Source organism: Aspergillus pseudonomiae, assembly GCF_009193645.1.
Source record: "Aspergillus pseudonomiae strain CBS 119388 unplaced genomic scaffold BDV37scaffold_54, whole genome shotgun sequence".
NCBI lineage: Eukaryota > Fungi > Ascomycota > Eurotiomycetes > Eurotiales > Aspergillaceae > Aspergillus > Aspergillus pseudonomiae.
The window spans coordinates 25,124-43,489 of NW_022476046.1; the positions used below are offsets into that span (position 1 = coordinate 25,124).

Below are 18,366 nucleotides of genomic sequence, written 5' to 3' on the forward strand. Positions count from 1 at the left end.
CTAGAGTTAATGTAGCCAAGCGCACACAAGATTACCCAAGCATTCCCGACGGCAACTCCCCAGACTGCCCAACCCCCTTCAGGATATTCATGTTGGTTTTCGGAGCCTAAATATGTCTTTGTCAGGGTCTTAAGGTCGGTTTTGGGTGTACGAGTTGCATCTGCTTCAGGGTGGGCAATCATGGGTTAGGCTTATCAGCGATGGAAAACAAACTGGGGCTTGAGGCACCATAGTTGAGAGCAGCTGCCCATTACATACCATATCGAAACAGCCATTCGCACACAATTCTCGGTCTACGGAGTCTACATATTGAATTAAAATCCTGATATGATATTCCCAAGGACAAAACCATCGCATCTATACTCGCTTGCGGACAATACGGCGATCACCACCTGACAAGCTCTTTGCCCACTTCACATATTAGCGGGACTTAGGTACATCATATACAGGGAGCCAGAGTTGCTGCGTATATACTTATTTTAAGGTATGTACACCCATGCCCTTCCTCTACGCCAACCAAGCATCAACCGCCGCTTTCAGGTGTTTTTGCATCCATTCCTCTTCCAACCGAGTCGCGATGTCAAATCCATGGGCACCTTCTCGTAAAGTCAGGATGATCTTATCAGCCTCAGGTTTTCCTTTCATGACCTCGCGTGCCAACTCAGTAAATCTCTGATTGCCTTCGGCAGGCACGATGTCATCTTGCAGTCCTTGGAGGATAGCAATCCCACCACGAGGAATCTTAGCATCTGGTCGTCCTACTTTTTCCAGCGGGTACCGCATATCTCGGTGGCGTGAGCTCTCAGATCCTCTCTCATATAATTGGGTCAAGCGCCCGTAGTGAATTGCCGCAAGCATCAAATCCAGCCGGTCGGGCAAAAAAGCGGACGATCTAGTGGCTCCAGGATTGATTTGAGCTAGAGTCTCATCGATCAGCGACTCAGGAACAGGAGGACTTGTTAATGGCACGGGATTTGGGGTGCTGAAGTGGGCCGAAGCCATATCGAGACACGGATAACTTGCTGTTGCCGCTCGGATCTGGTCCGGATGAGCCAGAGCTAGGCATATGCTAAGTAGACCACCCGCAGATTCGCCTGCTGTAATGATACGGTCTAGATCTAGCTTTGTCGGGTTGACACATGACGACAATAGCTCTTCAGACTCTGAGGAGTGGAGCCAAGTCCAGAAGTCCTCGACATCTTCAAAGATGTCGAGACTCGTCGCTTCGGGAAGAAGACGGTAGTTGGTGGTTGCAATCACCGCATTATGTTTCTTGGCCAGATCAAGGAGCCATTGAGGGAACCATTCCATGGACAGTGAGTCCCCAGTTATCTTGTTCAATCAGCTATCTCCAATGTTTAATTGTGCCAGTCAAGGTTGGGCTTTGAGCTTACAAGACCGCCCCCATGAAACCTGACAATGACAGGTCGTTTCCCGGTACATTCTGCATGGGGTATGATAAAATCTGCACGAATGCCGTGATTACCCGCTTTCTTATAGTGAGTTTGGACAAGGTCAAACTCGACCAGCTTTTCGTGAGATGCTATAGAGGTACTAGCCATGGTAATATAATGTTTGATGTAGAATGAAGGTTGCAGGGTACGAAGAGGAAATTTAAACGCCAAATCTGAGCGAGCTTAGTTCTTGGGTTAGAAGCTCCTTGAATAATTTGGAAAGATGTTATACAGTGGGAGTCTTATATGCTTGTTCAGCTCCATAGTACTACTATAGGATATCTATCAACAATCATTGACGAGTGGGGCGTTTGCATAGTCCTAATGAGTAAAACTATTGATAGGACCAATCAGAACATGAGGTTAACTGTTTGCAGGATTTGCCAGGTTTGCAGCCTGATTAAGACAAACGTATCAAACAACTTCGGCATCCGGAAAGCGTAAGATCTTCGATCCTGTTTGGACGCAAAGAACAAGAATGAGGGACAATCAAACATCAAGTTGACTTGCATGGGCCTTGGTGTCATCAAAAATGAGTCATGGTGCTCGTAATTCTTTGACATCCACCCCCCCCCCCCGACATCCAGAGAAAGGAGTCCCATTAAACAGAGCTATAGAAATACCCGAGGGAGTGCCAAGGTCGGGCGGGGTTAAGTAAGCTAACCAGCCAACTAGTTAACCAACTATATAAATGCTGCTCATGGTTCTATCGCAAAGGGAACAAGCAGCCTGCTGCCTGCACACTACAATCATCAGCTATTGAAGGTCTCGAGTCAAAATTCATTACTCGTCCTGGCCACTAGATCGTTTCCCTCTGTTAGTATATATTATACGACCGTCTTATGAGCGGCAGAATGGAGATTCGTGGTCAATGCCTCATCAAAGGCGCTGCATCTGCAGAATTACAATGCTGCCCGGTTGGACTCAGCTTTTGGGGCGGGGTGAATCCTGAAACTGGACAGGTGGTAGACCATCATCATCCCCTCTGCGGCCAGTCTATCGCCGGCCGAATTCTTGCTATTCCCTGCGGTAGAGGTTCATGCTCAGGAAGCACAGTCATGCTTGAGCTTCTGCTGAATGGATGTGCTCCTGCTGGGCTGATTTTCGAGAAGCACGAGCAGATTTTGACTCTCGGGGTTCTAGTAGGAAAAGTGCTATTTGAAAGGCCCATACCAGTTGTGGTCTTGTCCTCTTCGGACTTCTCAAAAATATGCAATAGGCACTTCGCCGCCATTGATGGAGAAACTGTGCTCGTCAGTGACGCTCTGTTACCAATCCCGAAACTGCCTGCCGAATCCATTGAAGGCGATATCGACCTTTCAGATTTAGATCGAAACATCTTGGCTGGCGAAAAGGGCCAAGCAGCCAAGGTTGCCTTAGAAATTATCAGGAGCTTTGCAATCATTCAAGGGGCGCGCTCGCTATTGGACGTTTCCCAGGCTCATATTGACGCCTGTATATATACCGGCCCTGCAAGTCTTCTATTTGCACAAAAGTTCCAATCCATGGGTGCTAAGTTTACTCTTCCAACCACCCTCAATTCTATTTCGATCGATCAACGCCGCTGGAAGGAACTAAACGTCGACCCTGAGTTGGCTTTACAGGCGGGCACACTAGCCAATATCTATCTTTCGATGGGTGCACAGCCCAGTTTTACCTGCGCCCCATACGCACTTGACGATGCTCCCAAGGCCGGGCAAGATATTGGATGGTCGGAGTCGAACGCTGTTATTTTCGCTAACAGCGTCCTTGGTGCACAAACCCAGAAATATCCCGATTTCATTGATGTTTGCATTGCTTTAACCGGGAGGGCTCCTTCGGCTGGATGCCACTTGCCCGAGGGTCGACGACCAACAATGTGTATCCGGGTGGGCGACCTAGGATCAATCAATGACTCCTATTTTCCGCTACTGGGATACGTCATTGGAAAGCTGGCTCAGCATAACATACCATTGGTTTGCGGGCTAGAGTATATGCAACCACAGCTCATGGATCTCAAGGCATTCAGCGCCGCTTTTGGTACCACCGCCTCTGCCGCAATGTTTCACATCAAGGGTGTGACGCCTGAGGCTTCTAAGTTTGCTGAGCTAGAACAGGAGCTACCCGTTATAGAGCTCTCGCATGAAGAACTAGTTGATACTTGGCATATGCTCAATTCCGCACAGGACCTTTCTGTTGATCTTGTATCCTTGGGAAATCCGCACTTTTCGCTCGAAGAGTTCGAAGCTCTCTCTAGATTATGCTCAGGCCGCAAGAAAGCCGACGAGATTAAAGTCATCATAACCACTGGCCGAGATACGTACGAAAAGTCGAAAAAGGCCGGTTATATCGATATCGTCACGGAATTCGGGGCAACAATCATTACAGATACCTGCTGGTGCATGCTCGGAGAGCCTGTTATCCCTACTACATCTCGTAATATAATGACAAACTCAGCCAAATACGCCCATTACGCTCCAGGGATGGTGAAGAGGGGCGTGCATTTCGGGAGCCTTGCTGAGTGCGTGGAGGCGGGTTGTATGGGTACATTTGTTGGCGTTCCCCCGGGACAGGCCAGTGATATGGAACAGACTTCATATAAAAACTAGAATACGTTAATCTACTTTTGGGCGCGAAAGTGGGTGATACGTGACTCTACAGACTCTAATTAAGCTGACATATGGGATCAGCCCCAGGCTCAGATGTGACAATATTCATTCACGACTGATTAATCACTGGTGCGTTTATATTGACTTTCATAAAATTGATATTTTGTGAGTTTTGTGGCTCCTACTTAGATTGGTTTGGCAGGAATGTGATATACGATAGGCATTGCATCCTGCAATTTTGCTTCTTGTAACCCGATACTACACTGGAAGAATAATCTACCAGCTTAGGAATATGCTTAATATATTCCCTATCGATTATAAAGACATAGCCGAGCAAAATCGGTGTAATTGAATATTTTCATTCTGACCAGATGGTCGATTTGTTCGCCTCACGATAGTCTATATCTACAAAATGGATTCTTTTACCAAGTCCATTGGATACACGCATGGTACAGTAACATCCACTGAAAAGGCATTCCACGCAATATTAAAAACGCAGTCTGTATACAGTAACAATCCATATCACTAAAACAAACCATGCGAAGCCAACAACACCCTCGAACCAAACAGAGAGCCCGTACTACCTCACACTGTCAAGAAACTAAACCAGCTTGACAACAGCCTTAGCCGCACTCAATCCAGCCATATTTCTCTCTATAGCCGTCTGTATATGTTCCAACCCAGTACCGACGACCAAAGGCTCCGGCATAGGCTTGAACTGGCCGCATTCCAGCGCTTTGGGTAGATAATCCGCCCACACCGCAGGGCCCACCTCGTTGTTCTCCACCGTAAGACAGAAGATACCCTTAGTAGTGACCGAAGACGGCAGCCCCTCTGGGGTTACAACATCATTCGTGTACACGAGGACCTTGCGAGCGGCCTTGCTTCGTTCGAGAATCTCCGCACAGGCCCGCTGAGTCTGGTCCGACGATATACAGTCGTATGCCCCGACGACGTGCTTGTTTTCAAGCGCGGCGACTATGTCATCGATTACGGTGGGGCTCCGGTGGTCATATATCTGGGAGACCCCTAGGCTCCTGAGAAGAGCGTGATTGTGCGGGCTGGCAGTCGTGATGACTTCGACGCCTGCGGCATGGGCGAGCTGCACGGCGCTGATGCCGACGCTGGAGCTGCCGCCCCAGATCAGGATCGTCTGGCCCGAGGGCTGTGGGGCCAGAGAAGGATGAGGGAGGTTGAGATAGTCCTCCTGGAAAAGGCCGGCAGCGGCGGTGCTGACTGAGACGGGGAGGACAACTGCTTTTTCGTAGGAGATGGATGGGGGTAGAGGTGCTGTTAGGGTCGCCGATAGGACAGTGAAGTCCTGGAAGCCCGAGTATCGACTATCCCCATTCGCGAGATTCTTACAGTGTCTGCAATGCTTGTTAATTCAGTTGCCGGGTGACTTCAAGGATCTGGGACGACATACCCGATAACACGCTGCCCTAGGGTAAAATTGGTCACCCCACTACCGATCGCGATGACCTCGCCTGCTACATCCACGCCCAGTATAAAGGGATATTTCAGGGGGAGGATCTCGAACTTCTGTAGCTTCCAGTCGATCGGATTGATTGCGACGGCATGATTCCTCACAACAATAGTACCGGGGTCCGGAGAGGGATAAGGTGCCTGTTGGACTTCCAGAGGAGCCTTACGGGCTGCAAGGAGGTAGGCTGCTCGATTTAAAGACATGATTGGGAGGTACAATAATAATAAAGTAGGAGGTGGTGAGGTGTTGAGATCAAAATGATACTGGTAGCATTGTGGTCTTCATCTCCGAGTGGGCATGGGAGGGATTTTATAGTGAGGATACTACTATTGGAAGTATCAATTGTCTCTGATATGTCTACTTCCTTAACTACTGTAAACTGTGGTATTTCCGACCCCAAGTCTAGGAATATACGAAGGCCGCTTTATCTCCGACGGGAAATGCACTTGGAGATTTCTAAGCCGGAATAGAGTAAATCTCACCCTCATCGGAAACCGCGTTACGTCCGAGACATCTATCTACTTTAGCGCCGGCTTTAAAAGTTATATGCGAGCCTTACTAATGTATTGTTCTATAGAAAGCGATGTAGGTCTGTTGCCTAACTTAGATGCAGCTATGCTGGAATACCATCTCCCTCACTTCGTTTAACACGCAACTCTTCTCTCCATGTATGTCCCCGGAAATAGACCGCCCACAGAAGCACACTGAAGACAAACCAGACACCTACAATGAACGTAGTCGTCCAGCCAATGCCAATACGATCGATCAGGGGTGTAGCAAAAGCCGTCGCACCAGCTGCAAGCAAGCAGCGAAACAAGTTGTTCGCAGCCACGGCGGTTGCCGCACTTTGGCGATGAATATCAACGATCAGCGTGCTAAGGGTCGAAAAAGCACCCGTGGTAAGATGGCCGGAGAAGAACAACAACACCAACGGAACCGCCAGGTGAGTTTGATATCTCATAACCCACCCGTATGCAAGGAGGAACAAGCAAGCAGCATACACGAAAGGGACAGTAATGGTTAAACGAGCTTTTTCAATATTGAAGTCCCGGATGTCCTGTTGACGATTCTTGACTATAGGTAGATTTTGGATCTTGGCTTCCCGTTTGAAATTCCAATCCAGCAGAGGCCCTGCGGACCAACGGGATGTCATACTTCCGACTCCTAGTGGTAAGTAGCATAATCCCACCTGGATGGAGTTGAATCCGTACTCGCTCTCCAGCTGCGAGGTCAGGGTGCTCAGAATAATCATGTAACCGGCATATAGCAGTGCCCCATAGATGAGAATCAGGCCACCTTCTTTTTCCAGAGTGATACGCACTGATGTCAGTGGATTCGGGCGCGTTTTGCTCTTTTCTAGAGTTTCATAATCGACCCTCTTTTCTACTTGATGGCTCTGAGGTCTTAGTGATTCTTTCAGCATCGCCCACAAAGGCCGATTCCATTTGGCAGGAGGTATTGAACCGTTTCCCACCACTGCACGGCACGTTTCCGGACACGTCACGAGAATAAGGGCAAAATTGAAGCCACCCAAGATGACAAGAAACCAAAAGACCCATCTCCAGCCGAGAAAGTGATCCAGGAGCCCTCCAATGACGGGTCCCACGGCCGGTCCCAATGTCGTCCCCATAGTCGCATATGCGATGTATCTGCCTCGCTCAGCTCGTGTCGATATATCTGCAACCACGGCACTTCCAATAGCAATTGTTCCGCTGCTACCAGCCGCCTGGACACATCGCAAGACCATTAATGCTGCGTAATCAGACTGTAATGCCAGGCCAATATTTGCCCCGATGTATGTGGTGAAACAGAAAATATAGGCGATCCGTCGTCCATAGACGTCCGAAAAGGATCCGGTGAAAGAGGGAGAAATTCCTTGTAGTATCTAGAAACATGTTAGACCTGTGCTGAAATAGGAAGCTCTTGGATGGAACTGGTACGGAAAGGACTACGTACCAGATATGTCGTGATGGTTAAGTTAATCAAGGAGATAGAAACATGCATGTCCTTTGCAAGGGAGGGAAGGGCTGGATAATAGATACTGGCGGATATTGGGGATATTATGCCAGAGAATGATGCTGTCAGCATCACCGAGATCTTTCTGCGCTCGGAAAGAGAACAGTAGGGAGCGTCATCTTTCGCGTCAGTCTCTCTTTGAACCGGGTACAGTTCGTTGCTGTCTATATTTGTCTTTTCAATTTGATCTTCAGCGCAAGGTTTGATTTTAGCTGAGTCAATATCTTCCATTTCATTCTGGTTGCCATGCGCTATTGATCCTGTAGAGTCGATCTGCAGGTCACTCGGTCGACAAACAGAACGTGGTAACGACATGGCTCGCCTGCTAACTCGTATAAGTGTTGATTTCAGAGATGGCTCTATCTCCGCACGCTGCTGGCGTTTTTTTCGTTAACTTCATGCTCAAGGGTCAATTAAGATCCAGGCTCTGTGCGTGTCGCAGGCCCATGCCCCGTTTCCGGGCCGGTCCCGGCCATGCAGACCAAAGCTTAGCCTACTTTAAATTATCTGACGTTTTATTCCCGACGGCTTTAAGTGATAATCTCCGAATACTAATGTGTTCACTTAATATAAATAACTCTACTCGCAACCGCAGCATGAATCATACCAAAAAAATCTAGAAGAGGCTCTGGCCACCACGAAGAATCGCACCATGTCTTGTGACGCATGTCGAACGCTACCACCGGTGATCCCCCAAGGATACACCATCAAAGGCACCTATAAGGAAGTCGCCGGCCTGAACACCTGCAAGTCACACACAGATGCACAAGAAAAGCAAGCTCTGACCTTCCCCAGATGTTACTGGTCCACCGGATGCGTCCACGGGGCTTGTAGTCCTCTACGACATTTTTGGCATGGCCATTCAGACCCTGCAGGGGGCGGATCTTCTAGCTACAAGACTGAATTCCTTAGTCCTAGTGCCCGATTTCTTCGAAGGAAATTATGCCCAGCCCGAATGGTTCCCGACGGACACAGAAGAGAAGAAAAACGCCATTACAAGCTTCGTCTCCAATGAAGCCTCGATCCCGAGGAACGTGGACACTCTGCTAGAGATAACTAAGCAGTACAACACGCTATTTCCGTCTGTGTCAAAATGGGCTGCACTGGGGCTATGCTGGGGTGGGAAGGTGGGTTGCTTCTTCCCATGGGCTTAGTGAATCTTCGTGTCTAACACGTATCCCTTAGGTTGCTGTTCTAGCTTCTGGTCCCGGTACGCCGTTTGTAGCTACTGGGCAGGTTCATCCCGGGTATGTGTGACCTCGAACCTCGGTACACAAAAGGAGAATACTGACTCGACTCTCTCACTCAAAGTCGGACTGACAAAACGGATGCTGAGAAACTTACAATTCCGCATATCGTACTTGCATCCAAGGATGAGCCCGCGGGGGAAATCCAAGGCTATGCCGATGTCATCAGCTCGAATGGTATCGGCGGCCACGTCGAAACATACAGCACCATGTGGCATGGCTGGATGGGAGCCCGTGCCAACCTTGACAATGAAGAAAGCAATGCTGAATACAGACGAGGGTAAGAGGAAATTCAGTTTCTTTTCCAGACGGTGACTGCTGATACTCATGGATCAGGTACACCCAGGTTGCAGACTTCTTTGAGAAATATCTCAAGTAAATCCATGATTTGGTCCTTGACATCTTCGGACGATCCGTAACAGGATTATTTGGAAGACATGTCAACTCTGCTGTCATCTTCTGTTCTCTGATTCGGTTTAGTCCTTTTAACTTGCTTCTTCCTCCTAGATATGATAGCCCTAAGGACAAAAATGAAAGTTTAACATCTGCAATGGAGTACTAAATACAGGAAGAACGTAAACATTGTCCCTGCAGCCCACATGCAAACACACGAGTTAGTCACATTAAGAACAAGAATTACTGACTCCAGGCGATATCCAATTGATGGTCTTCGTATAGAATGTAAAGATAGTTAAAGATAAAAAGGGTATTTAAATAGTAGTCTAACGTCGTGCCCGCAGAGCTAATCAGAAATATAGAGTGATGAATAGTACATTCTTAATATCGACTGCCGGTAGACCCCAACTCCCGCAAACCAACAAAAGATGAAATCACATCCCAGGAAAATTGGGAAAGTCCAGCCCCCTGTCTATCTGCCATGGAATCCTTCTTGTTGCCAGTCATCTCCGTTTAATTTCTGGCCGCTACCATAGCTGCTGCCAGCCCCACCAGCCATAGCAGCAGCAGCACCTAAGCTTGCGCTGTGTTTCTCTATCTCCATCGTGCTCATCATGTATAACATAGTAAACAGGAGAATATGGATGCCGAAGCAATAGCCCGCGAATAGGTTCCGGCTGGTCCGATTGGCCAGGATTATTCGGGTGAGAGAGAAGACAACCCGCTCAGGGAGGCTCATGCGTTTATATGCCCGTACAGATTCCCGGCCCTTGAAAGCAGCAAACGGCGAAATCTGAGCCTCGTAAGCGGATTGGTAGCGATCAAGTGACAGCCCCGATGGCGTGTCCGCAGACAGATGAACGGAGGACGCGCTCGGCTTGTTTCCGTAGGCACTTGCAGAAGAGGAGCCCCCTTGGCCACGGTTGTATGTTGACACATACCGTGTCTTTTCGTACAGGCTGAGATTATCCTTCTGAAGAGAAGAAACCTCCTGCCTAAGTGACTTCACTGTGTTGTACAATTTCGAGAGCTCCTCCTCTAACTCTGCATTCTTCTTCTTGAATCGGTCTCGCTGTGCTTGAATCATCGGCAACAAACCCGAGCCGCCCCCAACAGGTTCTCCTGCTCGAATGGCATCCATGGTGTTGGAAGATCCGGAGGAATGGTCAAAGCCCGAAATGATTGATGATGTCGGCGATGTACCTCCCCGGCGAGAGGAGTAGGGGTGCCTCGATGTGTAGGTGCCTGCAACGGACATCGCAGATGATGGGAAAGCATTCGCTGCCTCTTCCTGAACCCGAAGGAGGTCATTCTCAAGAGTAGTGGAGAGTTTCTGGGATTTTTCAAGTTCCTCCTTAGTCGCTGAGAGATCTTCGCGCAGAGTCTCGAGTTGGCCCTGAAGGTCACGGTGTGATACCCGTAGAATAGTGAGCTCGTCCGTGAGCTTTTTGTTTCTAGACATCAGAAGCTGCTCTAAACTGTTCTTTGCACCATCCTTGGAGGGGGTGCCATTGGGGGCGGTCGTGGTATCATCCGCTAAGTCCCGGGCATCATCGTCGTCACCGGCAGAAAATTCGATGGACTATAGATGACTATTAGCATTCATTGAGGAGGTATGACATAATCACCTACCTTAATCATCTCCAGCTCCCGGCGAATATCTTCATAATCTGCGACCTTTTCCAACCTTGTTCGTAACTCATCTCTCTCAGCGGCAACCTTGGCGCTATGTCTCTCAGACTGGGATATCTTGGTCTCCCACGTATGCCGCTCAGACTCCCTGTCAAACCGCGCTGCATCCAACTTGCGCAACAGGGAGGAATTCTCCGACTGAAGGCGAAGGTATGCGGGGTCTTCTTCAACGGATGTTGTTTGCTCTGGATGCGAATGTGAGACAACTTGAGCCAGCTCAAGTCTCAATTGCTCATTCCGTGCCTCTACTTCTGCCAGCCTAAGACTAGTCTTTTCAAGATCGGCTGACACCAGCTCCAGTTCCGCGGCGGTAGCCCCTCCTTGTTGATGGCCATCAACACTACTCTCCTCCTGGCCTAGCCGTTGTGAAACCTCGTAGCTCGCTTTGAGATCTTTGATCAGGCGTTCTTGGTTCTCTACTTTTTCTTCCAAGCTTTTCTCTTTGGCGGTCCAATTGTTCGATTTCTCTGACAAAACGGCTGACCAAGAAGACTCAATCTCTTTGATCTTTGATTCCTGGTTATCCTCCAACTTCTTTCTTGCAGTCCGTTCTTCTTCGAGCCGATTCTCAGCATCATCTAATTGGGAGGTAAGGCGGTCCACGTTGCTCTGTAGTTGGTTCCGTTCGGATGTTAATTTTGGCACGGTTTCTTCAGAATGAACGAGGGAGTCGACGGATGCCTCAAGGAGAGGATAAGGGTCAGGAGCCTCTGACAAGGAGGAGTACAGCTGTAAGAAAGCGTTGGAAGAGGCCTTCCCTTGGTTCGTCAAGACATCGATAAAGCTTTGGTACGCTGGCCATTCCGTTAGCCCGCCAGTGCCGAAACGAGATTTGTAGGAAAAGGGATAAACCTTTCAGCAGACTCTTATATTCCGCCAGCTTGGCCGCATCATCCAACTTGCGAAAATCCTTGGTCTTCTGAGCGAGGTCCTTCCTTTGAACGAGGGCATCGCGCTGCTGAGCGACAATGTCGGAGGCAGTCGAATCTAGCTTCGCGATCGTATTGGACAGGTCAATACCTGTTGAAAGTCGACGAATTAGTTTCCAAACTGGGTACGTCGGAATATGTCATTTTGAGTAAGGTACCTCTCCAAGCAGCAATAGCGCGTTGAAACTTGTTAGCCCCCTCGGGCAACTTTCCAACGCTGTCCTTTTCGGCATCGTGGCCATCTTGATTGTTTGAATCAGGCACAATGCCCTCCGTGAGCGCGAAAGAGTCCATCTTTGGAGAATTTAAGAGATTATTACAAGTACATTGACTCTTGAACGACAACCCCACCAGACAAAAAGAGAAACGTCAACACCGCTTTCGAGAAGAAGAGACCCTGAGTAACAATAGAGTATGCGATGCGGAGACATGAGACGCTCCGGGCGGCCCGATGATGTTCCGAACGCGTCAGCTACTGCTTTTCTTAGATTTACAATGACATGTGCGTCGGGACCACGTCGTAGACTACTAGCATGTTACATGCCATCAATGTCTTTACTGGTTTAATAGTGTCAGTATGGGGTATGCTTCCATGTTATAATTGTTCCATACGTGCGCAGTCAATCAATTGGCACCTGCAAAACCTCGCTCATTCCAATTCACAATCCTCAATCGAGATTATAGGGCATATTATTCCCAAGTGTAATATAATTAAATCCTGAGAAACCCATGATACAGTATCCCGAGGTGTCTCCAAGCAATGTTAAATTGTACTTATAACACTAGTACTGTAAGGATATTAGCGTGTGCAATCCACACTTCGCAGGTGCATATCAGAACTCATAACGGAGACAATAGAATTGATAAAAAGAGGCCGATAACTGCATAACTGAGTAGCCTAGAATGCGTTCCTTATTAACTACTATAGAATCGAAGTAAAGCATACTTTGTTTATGGCGAAGAGAAAGTTTTGATACTAGACGGAGGAAATACTCCACTGGGGGTGCCTGAGTCAGCAAAAACTAACCCCGGCTTTGGCCCACTCTTAAGCCACTTTAGGACATCACCTCCAAAGCTTCCGACGTTTCCCCTCAGAGGCCTCGCCAGGAACCATCTCATATCGTGACACCAGAGCGGGCCTCATTATGGTGCCGGAAGACGATGGCACCACCCCCCGCAAGAAGCGGAAGATCACTCCGCCGAAAGCTGTACCTTATATGCTACGACCTCTTTTCGATCAAGTACCTCTGACAGCTGACGACCCCAATGACGATGTCCATATCACCTGCGTTGAATATTGGAGTATGTCTACTCCAAGACCACATCGCTTGGACACTTCCACCGAATGCGCTAACTGCCATTGACAGATGACAACCTCTATATCGGAACCTCTGCTGCTGAAATCTTACATTTTGTCTGCCTTCCGCCCGATCCATCGGACAACACCAACGAGCCGTCCTTCATTCTAGCCTCGAGATTGCCCATTCCGTTTTCCAAGAGCAATTCAGTAACGAACAGGCAGCAAGGCATCCAACAAATTGTTCTCCTTCCATCTGTGAACAAAGCTTGCATTCTCTGCAATGGAACGGCTACATTCTACTTGTTACCGGAGCTCAGCCCGGCATTCCGCGAGAATACGAAGGTTAACAACTGTTGTTGGATCGGGGGTCTTGACCAGAATGCATCCATAGACGAGCCGGAGAGGCCGGTTATAATGATCGCAACGCAGAACAAAATAATGCTCGTGCGGATTGGTGACGATGCTCGACTGGTCCGAAACATTGAGTTTCCGGGGTGTTTAACAGCATCACGAAGAGGCATAATCGCCTGTGCTGCAGACACGCGTTCATATTCCCTGCTAGATGTGGAACACCAGCAAAAGATACCTCTGTTTCCAATGTCTTTCTTCGATGAAGCTTTAGCGTCTGGTCAAGTGGAAGACATGCCGCCCGCCTCATTGTCACCTAGCTCTTCTGCCGAGGGCCATGCACATGGCAGGAGTTCCAGTTTGAATACAGTCGCCGGGATGCTTCAGCCGAATGCACGATCAGCTTCACAGGATCGTTCGATCTCTGTAACACCTGAACTCTCCTCCGCTTCCGGGACGCCCACCCGTTCACGCTCAAAGGAACGAGGCGGTAGTATTTCTCCAAGGACATCATCGGAGCACCCATCGCGCGATTCGCAGTCTAGTCCTCGTGATGGTCCAAAACCGCTTCCACCATTGCCAAAGCAATCGTCGACACAATTAAAGCCGCATATCCTTTCTCCGACTTCATCTGAGTTTTTGCTGGTCAGGGGTACCGATGCGGCAGAACCAGGAGTTGGAATGTTTGTCAACGTTGACGGTGATGTAGTCCGCGGGACAATCACGTTTCACAAGTACCCGGAGTCGGTTGTCATTGACAAAGGCGACGAAAATAACCTAATTGGAGCACCCAGCGACACCCGTGAGGATCTCATTCTTGCAGTCATCGAGGCCGATCAAGATGGAAAGTTACGCAAGTTCTTGGAGGTACAACTTTGGGATGTCGACCCCGGAAATGCAGACAACCACAAAAGCTGGGTAGAGATACCATCCGTACAGGATACGCAGCCATCTCACGTTGGGCTTCTCCATACACTCTCCCCCAGCCAGCTCGAAGTAAGCGAGATGAAAGGCTTACTGCAGATGGTCCGATTGAGAACCCCGTCACTATCACCACATATACCTGCAACCGACCCGAGGACGCAGGCATCGATAGAGCAGCTACAGGAAGAAAAGGAATTGTTCGAATCTCAGGAAGCAATCGACACCGAAGGAACCAAAAAAGACACACCCGACTGGGAAGCTGAGCGAACTGCCGACGAAGCTAAATTTGCGCGTCAATTGGGTAAAACCCAAAGCAGCCTTGTTTTGTGGAGTGGTAAGCAGATATGGCGGGTCGTGAAAAACCCTTTGACCATGCAACTGAATGATGCGCTTCAAAGTGCCCAAGAATCGCAAGAGGACGGCCACAGTGTATTGCGACGCGATGTGATTATGGACATTATCAAACTGGTGCAAGAAGCAGAGCCTAAGTCGGAGGCTGAGTTTCTGGGCTTAAACTACGTGAAACAAAAATCCAGTTTGCTCCTGTTCGGCGATTTGGTCTTCATGGACCCGACCATCAGGGATGAAGCGACGATCGATGCCACAGAGAAAGCACTCGTTGCCGGGGAGCTGGACCCTAGAGTGGCCTTGTTGTTGGTTCCCCTTCTGCGCCAAGAAGTTTTACAAGGACCGCAGGGCATCTGGATTCACGGGGGCCTGGCAGAGATGGCAGAGTTGTACCTTAAGCGCCTGGATAGTGTGAAAGCTTCTAAAGAACTCGACGTCTTTGATAGCGAGGTCTTGAATATGATCAAGCGTTTCTTACTTGCCTGGCAGCAAAAACGAGGATATGGCAGCATTACGGACGACGCTTACATATTCGATAGCGTCGATGCGGCCCTCCTGCACCTGCTGCTGGAACAAGACTCGAAAGTACCTACGGAACACCGCCTTTCTTCACGAACGCACACGGAATTGAATAGGCTAGTGGATAAATGGAAGGGTAACTTTGACCGGGCAGTGGCACTTCTAGAAAACTACAAGCGACTATTTCTCCTGAGTCGCTTGTACCAGAGCCAAAAGATGTCCCGGAATGTCCTGAAGACGTGGCGGCGAATCATGGAAGGGGAGGAAGATTCCGGAAGTGAGACCACCGCTTCGGGCGTTGAGGCACAGATGCGCAGGTATTTGGTCAAGATCAGAGATGCACAGCTTGTTGAAGAATATGGTACTTGGCTGGCCCAGCGAAACCCCAGACTTGGTATACAGGTCTTTTCGGACAACACCAGCAGAGTCAAATTAGACCCAGCAGATGTTGTCCGCTTGCTCAAGGAACGAGCGCCCAATGCAGTTCAAGATTACTTGGAGCACCTGGTTTTCTCAAAGAATGTTGGTTCTACCCCATCTCCTTTTTTAACCCCCCTGTCTGCTAACTCTGGAACTAGTACACCCAATACGCAGATGACCTCCTTTCATATTATCTTGATACTGTTCTCTCTGTTCTTGAGACCTCCCCTGCTGCTCGGTCGTCGCTTGCGGAATCATATTCGACTTACCGTGCATTGCAACCGCCGAAACCAACGTATATGAACTTTATTCACGAAAACACGCCTTCTGAACCTTGGTGGCAATCGCGACTTCGGCTTCTCCAGCTGCTTGGTGGAGGCGGTAGCAGTCAATTCTCGTCGGTCCCGTCCCCTAAATTAACGTATTCTATTCCTGCTGTTCTCGCACGGATTGAACCATTCCAAAACGAACTCGTATCGGAGTCTATTATTCTCGATGGACTCCAGGGCCGTCATCGAGAAGCCTTGCACCTTCTTACACATGGCCTTGGCGACTACGACTCTGCAGTTCGATATTGTCTATTCGGTGGTCCTCGGAGTACCAGCTCGACAAACACACGGACTGAGTTCGCTGACCAGTCACAGCAGAGCGAGCTGTTCGGTTATTTGCTCGATGAGTTCCTGCATATCCAGGACCTCTCGGAATGTATCGAACGAACCAGTGACCTCTTGGCACGGTTTGCGTCATGGTTCGATGTGGACGAGGTTCTCCGGCTTGTTCCAGATAACTGGAGCGTTGATATCCTGAGCGGGTTTCTTGCGCATGTCTTCCGAGTCCTCATCTCAGAGACCCGTCAAACCCGGGTTGAACGAGCGCTCAGTGCAAGCCTAAATCTACGGGTTGGCGCGGAGTACATCGAGGGAGTGGAGAAGGTCGGCGGCTGGGTGGAGGACGGCGAGGGACTGCGGTGCTTAAAAGAGGCCACTACCCGCGCGGCTGTGCCCACCGACGATGGGGATGATTTCGGAGATATGGTTGAACCTCGTGCAGGTGATTGATACCATGCTCTATTGATAGTGTACATAACGACATAAATGACGACTATACTAATTCATCTCACATCACATCCAAAATTCATTATTTAATCCAGATCTGGCACAGGTAATCCGTTCACTATCTTCACCTTGCGGCCCAGTTTATCCAGCGCCACCTTGGAGTTCTGCTCGCGCAAAGCGCTGGTCTCGGTATCAGAAACCAGGACAAAGTCGTATGTAAGAAGAGCATGGTCCTCCGAAACGCCATACTTCTTTGCATACTCCGGACCTGCCTTGCCAAGATCCACCACCAGAGAATCCTTGACACCAAAGACGGCATCCGAAGTCTCATACGGATCATTCCGAAGATAAAGCGCCCTACCAACCATTAGCCACCCTCACCAATTCCCAGAACCAACAAGAAAAATAGAACATAGAAAATAGATGTGAGAGAGAGAGAGAGAGAGAGAGAAACATACGTAATCAAATGATCATACCCCTCCTTCTCAAACATAAAATGCATATGGCTCGGCCTATACGGATGGCGATGCAACTTCTTCAACAACTTCCCGACCGGCCCGTCATGTGGAATCGGGTACGGCACCGGCGTGATCGCCTTAAACCAAAACACGCCGGTATCATCACTGCGCATGATACAGCGGCCATCGGGGCCGTCCCGCTCCGCATACTGCACGTCATAGTGGCCCGTGGAGTCCGTCTCCCAGATATCGATCTTGACGCCGGAGATGGGGTTACCGTGCGTGTCTTTTAGCGTACAGACGACGAGCAGCGGCTCGCCCTTGGGGTCGTGGGACATGCTGTCGCCGTGGGTCATTACTTCGGCTTCATGTGTGTGGAAGGGTCCGAGGACTGTGCCTTCAGTTGAGCCGGGGGGTTTGGGGTGGTCGATCGAGTCGACGAGGATTGAGAGGCCGAGGACGTCGGAGAGGAGGATGAATTCCTTGTTTTTCAGCCATGTCAGTTATCCTTGCTTTTTCTTTCTGTATTTTATTTTGGTCTGCCTTGGTGTTTGCGTGGTATGGAAAGAAAAGCACAGTGCCTTACCTGTCGCACATCCGAACAAATCTTCCCCACCTCTGTGAGGAACATCAACCCCGCCATCCATTCCTGGGAACTGAGTCTCGTTTCACGCGCGAAATCATGTAAGTGAGAAACCAATCGTTCGAGAACATATTTCATGCGCTGGTCTTCGCACAGCGAATTAATGCGGATGACGTTTTCGGTAATATTGTCGACCGTGAGGTCCTTCATGGGTGGGATTTTAACCTGTGAGGGATCCATTTTGTGTTTCAATTCCTTGCTGCTGAAGAGTTTGTGTCACTAAGAGTGAGTGGGGGATGGCAGGAGTAAATAAAAACTGTCAATTGTGAGTTGTTGGTTCCATATATACTTTAAGAAGGATGGGCGTATCACACCCCGCATTGGGCGGAGCATGATGTATAAGAGTTGAATAAGCCGCGGAATTTGTTCCTTCCTGGGGAATGTGTAGGTTCTCCCCGATGGATCTGCCGGTGGGAATTGCCATTGGAATTCTGATGGATTAGCAATGTGGACATTGTTGGTGGGTGAGATGGGAATGGTGTCGGGAATACCCCGCGGATCGACGGCGATGCATTAAGCCGTATATCCGGGGTGCATTTGGAG

The 18,366-nt window shown here is 49.2% G+C and overlaps 8 protein-coding genes across 8 annotated transcripts; 3 read left to right on the forward strand and 5 right to left on the reverse strand.

The window, feature by feature from the left end:
- Positions 1–507: 507 nt before the first annotated feature.
- Positions 508–1,562, reverse strand: BDV37DRAFT_295553 (uncharacterized protein; the record flags this gene model as incomplete). The annotated part of the gene is made up of 2 exons (XM_032089919.1): positions 508–1,332; positions 1,395–1,562. The coding sequence occupies 2 exons, from the start codon at positions 1,560–1,562 to the stop codon at positions 508–510; spliced, it is 993 nt and encodes a 330-aa protein (XP_031939460.1).
- Positions 1,563–2,331: 769 nt separating this feature from the next.
- BDV37DRAFT_252935 (uncharacterized protein) lies at positions 2,332–4,092 on the forward strand. The gene has a single exon (XM_032082500.1). The coding sequence runs from the start codon at positions 2,513–2,515 to the stop codon at positions 4,040–4,042; it is 1,530 nt and encodes a 509-aa protein (XP_031939461.1). The 5' UTR covers positions 2,332–2,512; the 3' UTR covers positions 4,043–4,092.
- Positions 4,093–4,638: 546 nt separating this feature from the next.
- Positions 4,639–5,852, reverse strand: BDV37DRAFT_163275 (zinc-binding alcohol dehydrogenase family protein). The gene is made up of 2 exons (XM_032079201.1): positions 5,469–5,852; positions 4,639–5,412 (listed from the first exon to the last, which is right to left on the reverse strand). The coding sequence occupies exons 1-2, from the start codon at positions 5,729–5,731 to the stop codon at positions 4,644–4,646; spliced, it is 1,032 nt and encodes a 343-aa protein (XP_031939462.1). The 5' UTR covers positions 5,732–5,852; the 3' UTR covers positions 4,639–4,643.
- A 289-nt stretch (positions 5,853–6,141) lies between these two features.
- On the reverse strand, positions 6,142–7,859 carry BDV37DRAFT_284958 (MFS transporter; the record flags this gene model as incomplete). Its single annotated transcript, XM_032087617.1, has 2 exons — positions 6,142–7,413; positions 7,485–7,859. The coding sequence occupies 2 exons, from the start codon at positions 7,857–7,859 to the stop codon at positions 6,142–6,144; spliced, it is 1,647 nt and encodes a 548-aa protein (XP_031939463.1).
- A 539-nt stretch (positions 7,860–8,398) lies between these two features.
- BDV37DRAFT_273064 (uncharacterized protein) lies at positions 8,399–9,075 on the forward strand (the record flags this gene model as incomplete). The annotated part of the gene is made up of 3 exons (XM_032084994.1): positions 8,399–8,671; positions 8,730–8,791; positions 8,856–9,075. 3 exons carry the CDS (start codon positions 8,399–8,401, stop codon positions 9,073–9,075), a joined length of 555 nt encoding a protein of 184 aa, XP_031939464.1.
- Positions 9,076–9,526: 451 nt separating this feature from the next.
- Positions 9,527–12,197, reverse strand: BDV37DRAFT_252939 (CCAAT displacement transcription factor COY1). Its single transcript, XM_032082501.1, has 4 exons — positions 11,967–12,197; positions 11,732–11,899; positions 10,820–11,673; positions 9,527–10,769 (listed from the first exon to the last, which is right to left on the reverse strand). The coding sequence occupies exons 1-4, from the start codon at positions 12,100–12,102 to the stop codon at positions 9,660–9,662; spliced, it is 2,268 nt and encodes a 755-aa protein (XP_031939465.1). The 5' UTR covers positions 12,103–12,197; the 3' UTR covers positions 9,527–9,659.
- A 716-nt stretch (positions 12,198–12,913) lies between these two features.
- On the forward strand, positions 12,914–17,229 carry BDV37DRAFT_252943 (putative TGF beta receptor associated protein 1). The gene is made up of 3 exons (XM_032082502.1): positions 12,914–13,110; positions 13,176–15,769; positions 15,826–17,229. Exons 1-3 carry the CDS (start codon positions 12,954–12,956, stop codon positions 16,723–16,725), a joined length of 3,651 nt encoding a protein of 1,216 aa, XP_031939466.1. The 5' UTR covers positions 12,914–12,953; the 3' UTR covers positions 16,726–17,229.
- On the reverse strand, positions 16,498–18,058 carry BDV37DRAFT_295563 (intradiol ring-cleavage dioxygenase). The gene is made up of 3 exons (XM_032089920.1): positions 17,767–18,058; positions 17,181–17,662; positions 16,498–17,079 (listed from the first exon to the last, which is right to left on the reverse strand). Exons 1-3 carry the CDS (start codon positions 18,001–18,003, stop codon positions 16,809–16,811), a joined length of 990 nt encoding a protein of 329 aa, XP_031939467.1. The 5' UTR covers positions 18,004–18,058; the 3' UTR covers positions 16,498–16,808.
- Positions 18,059–18,366: the final 308 nt, after the last annotated feature.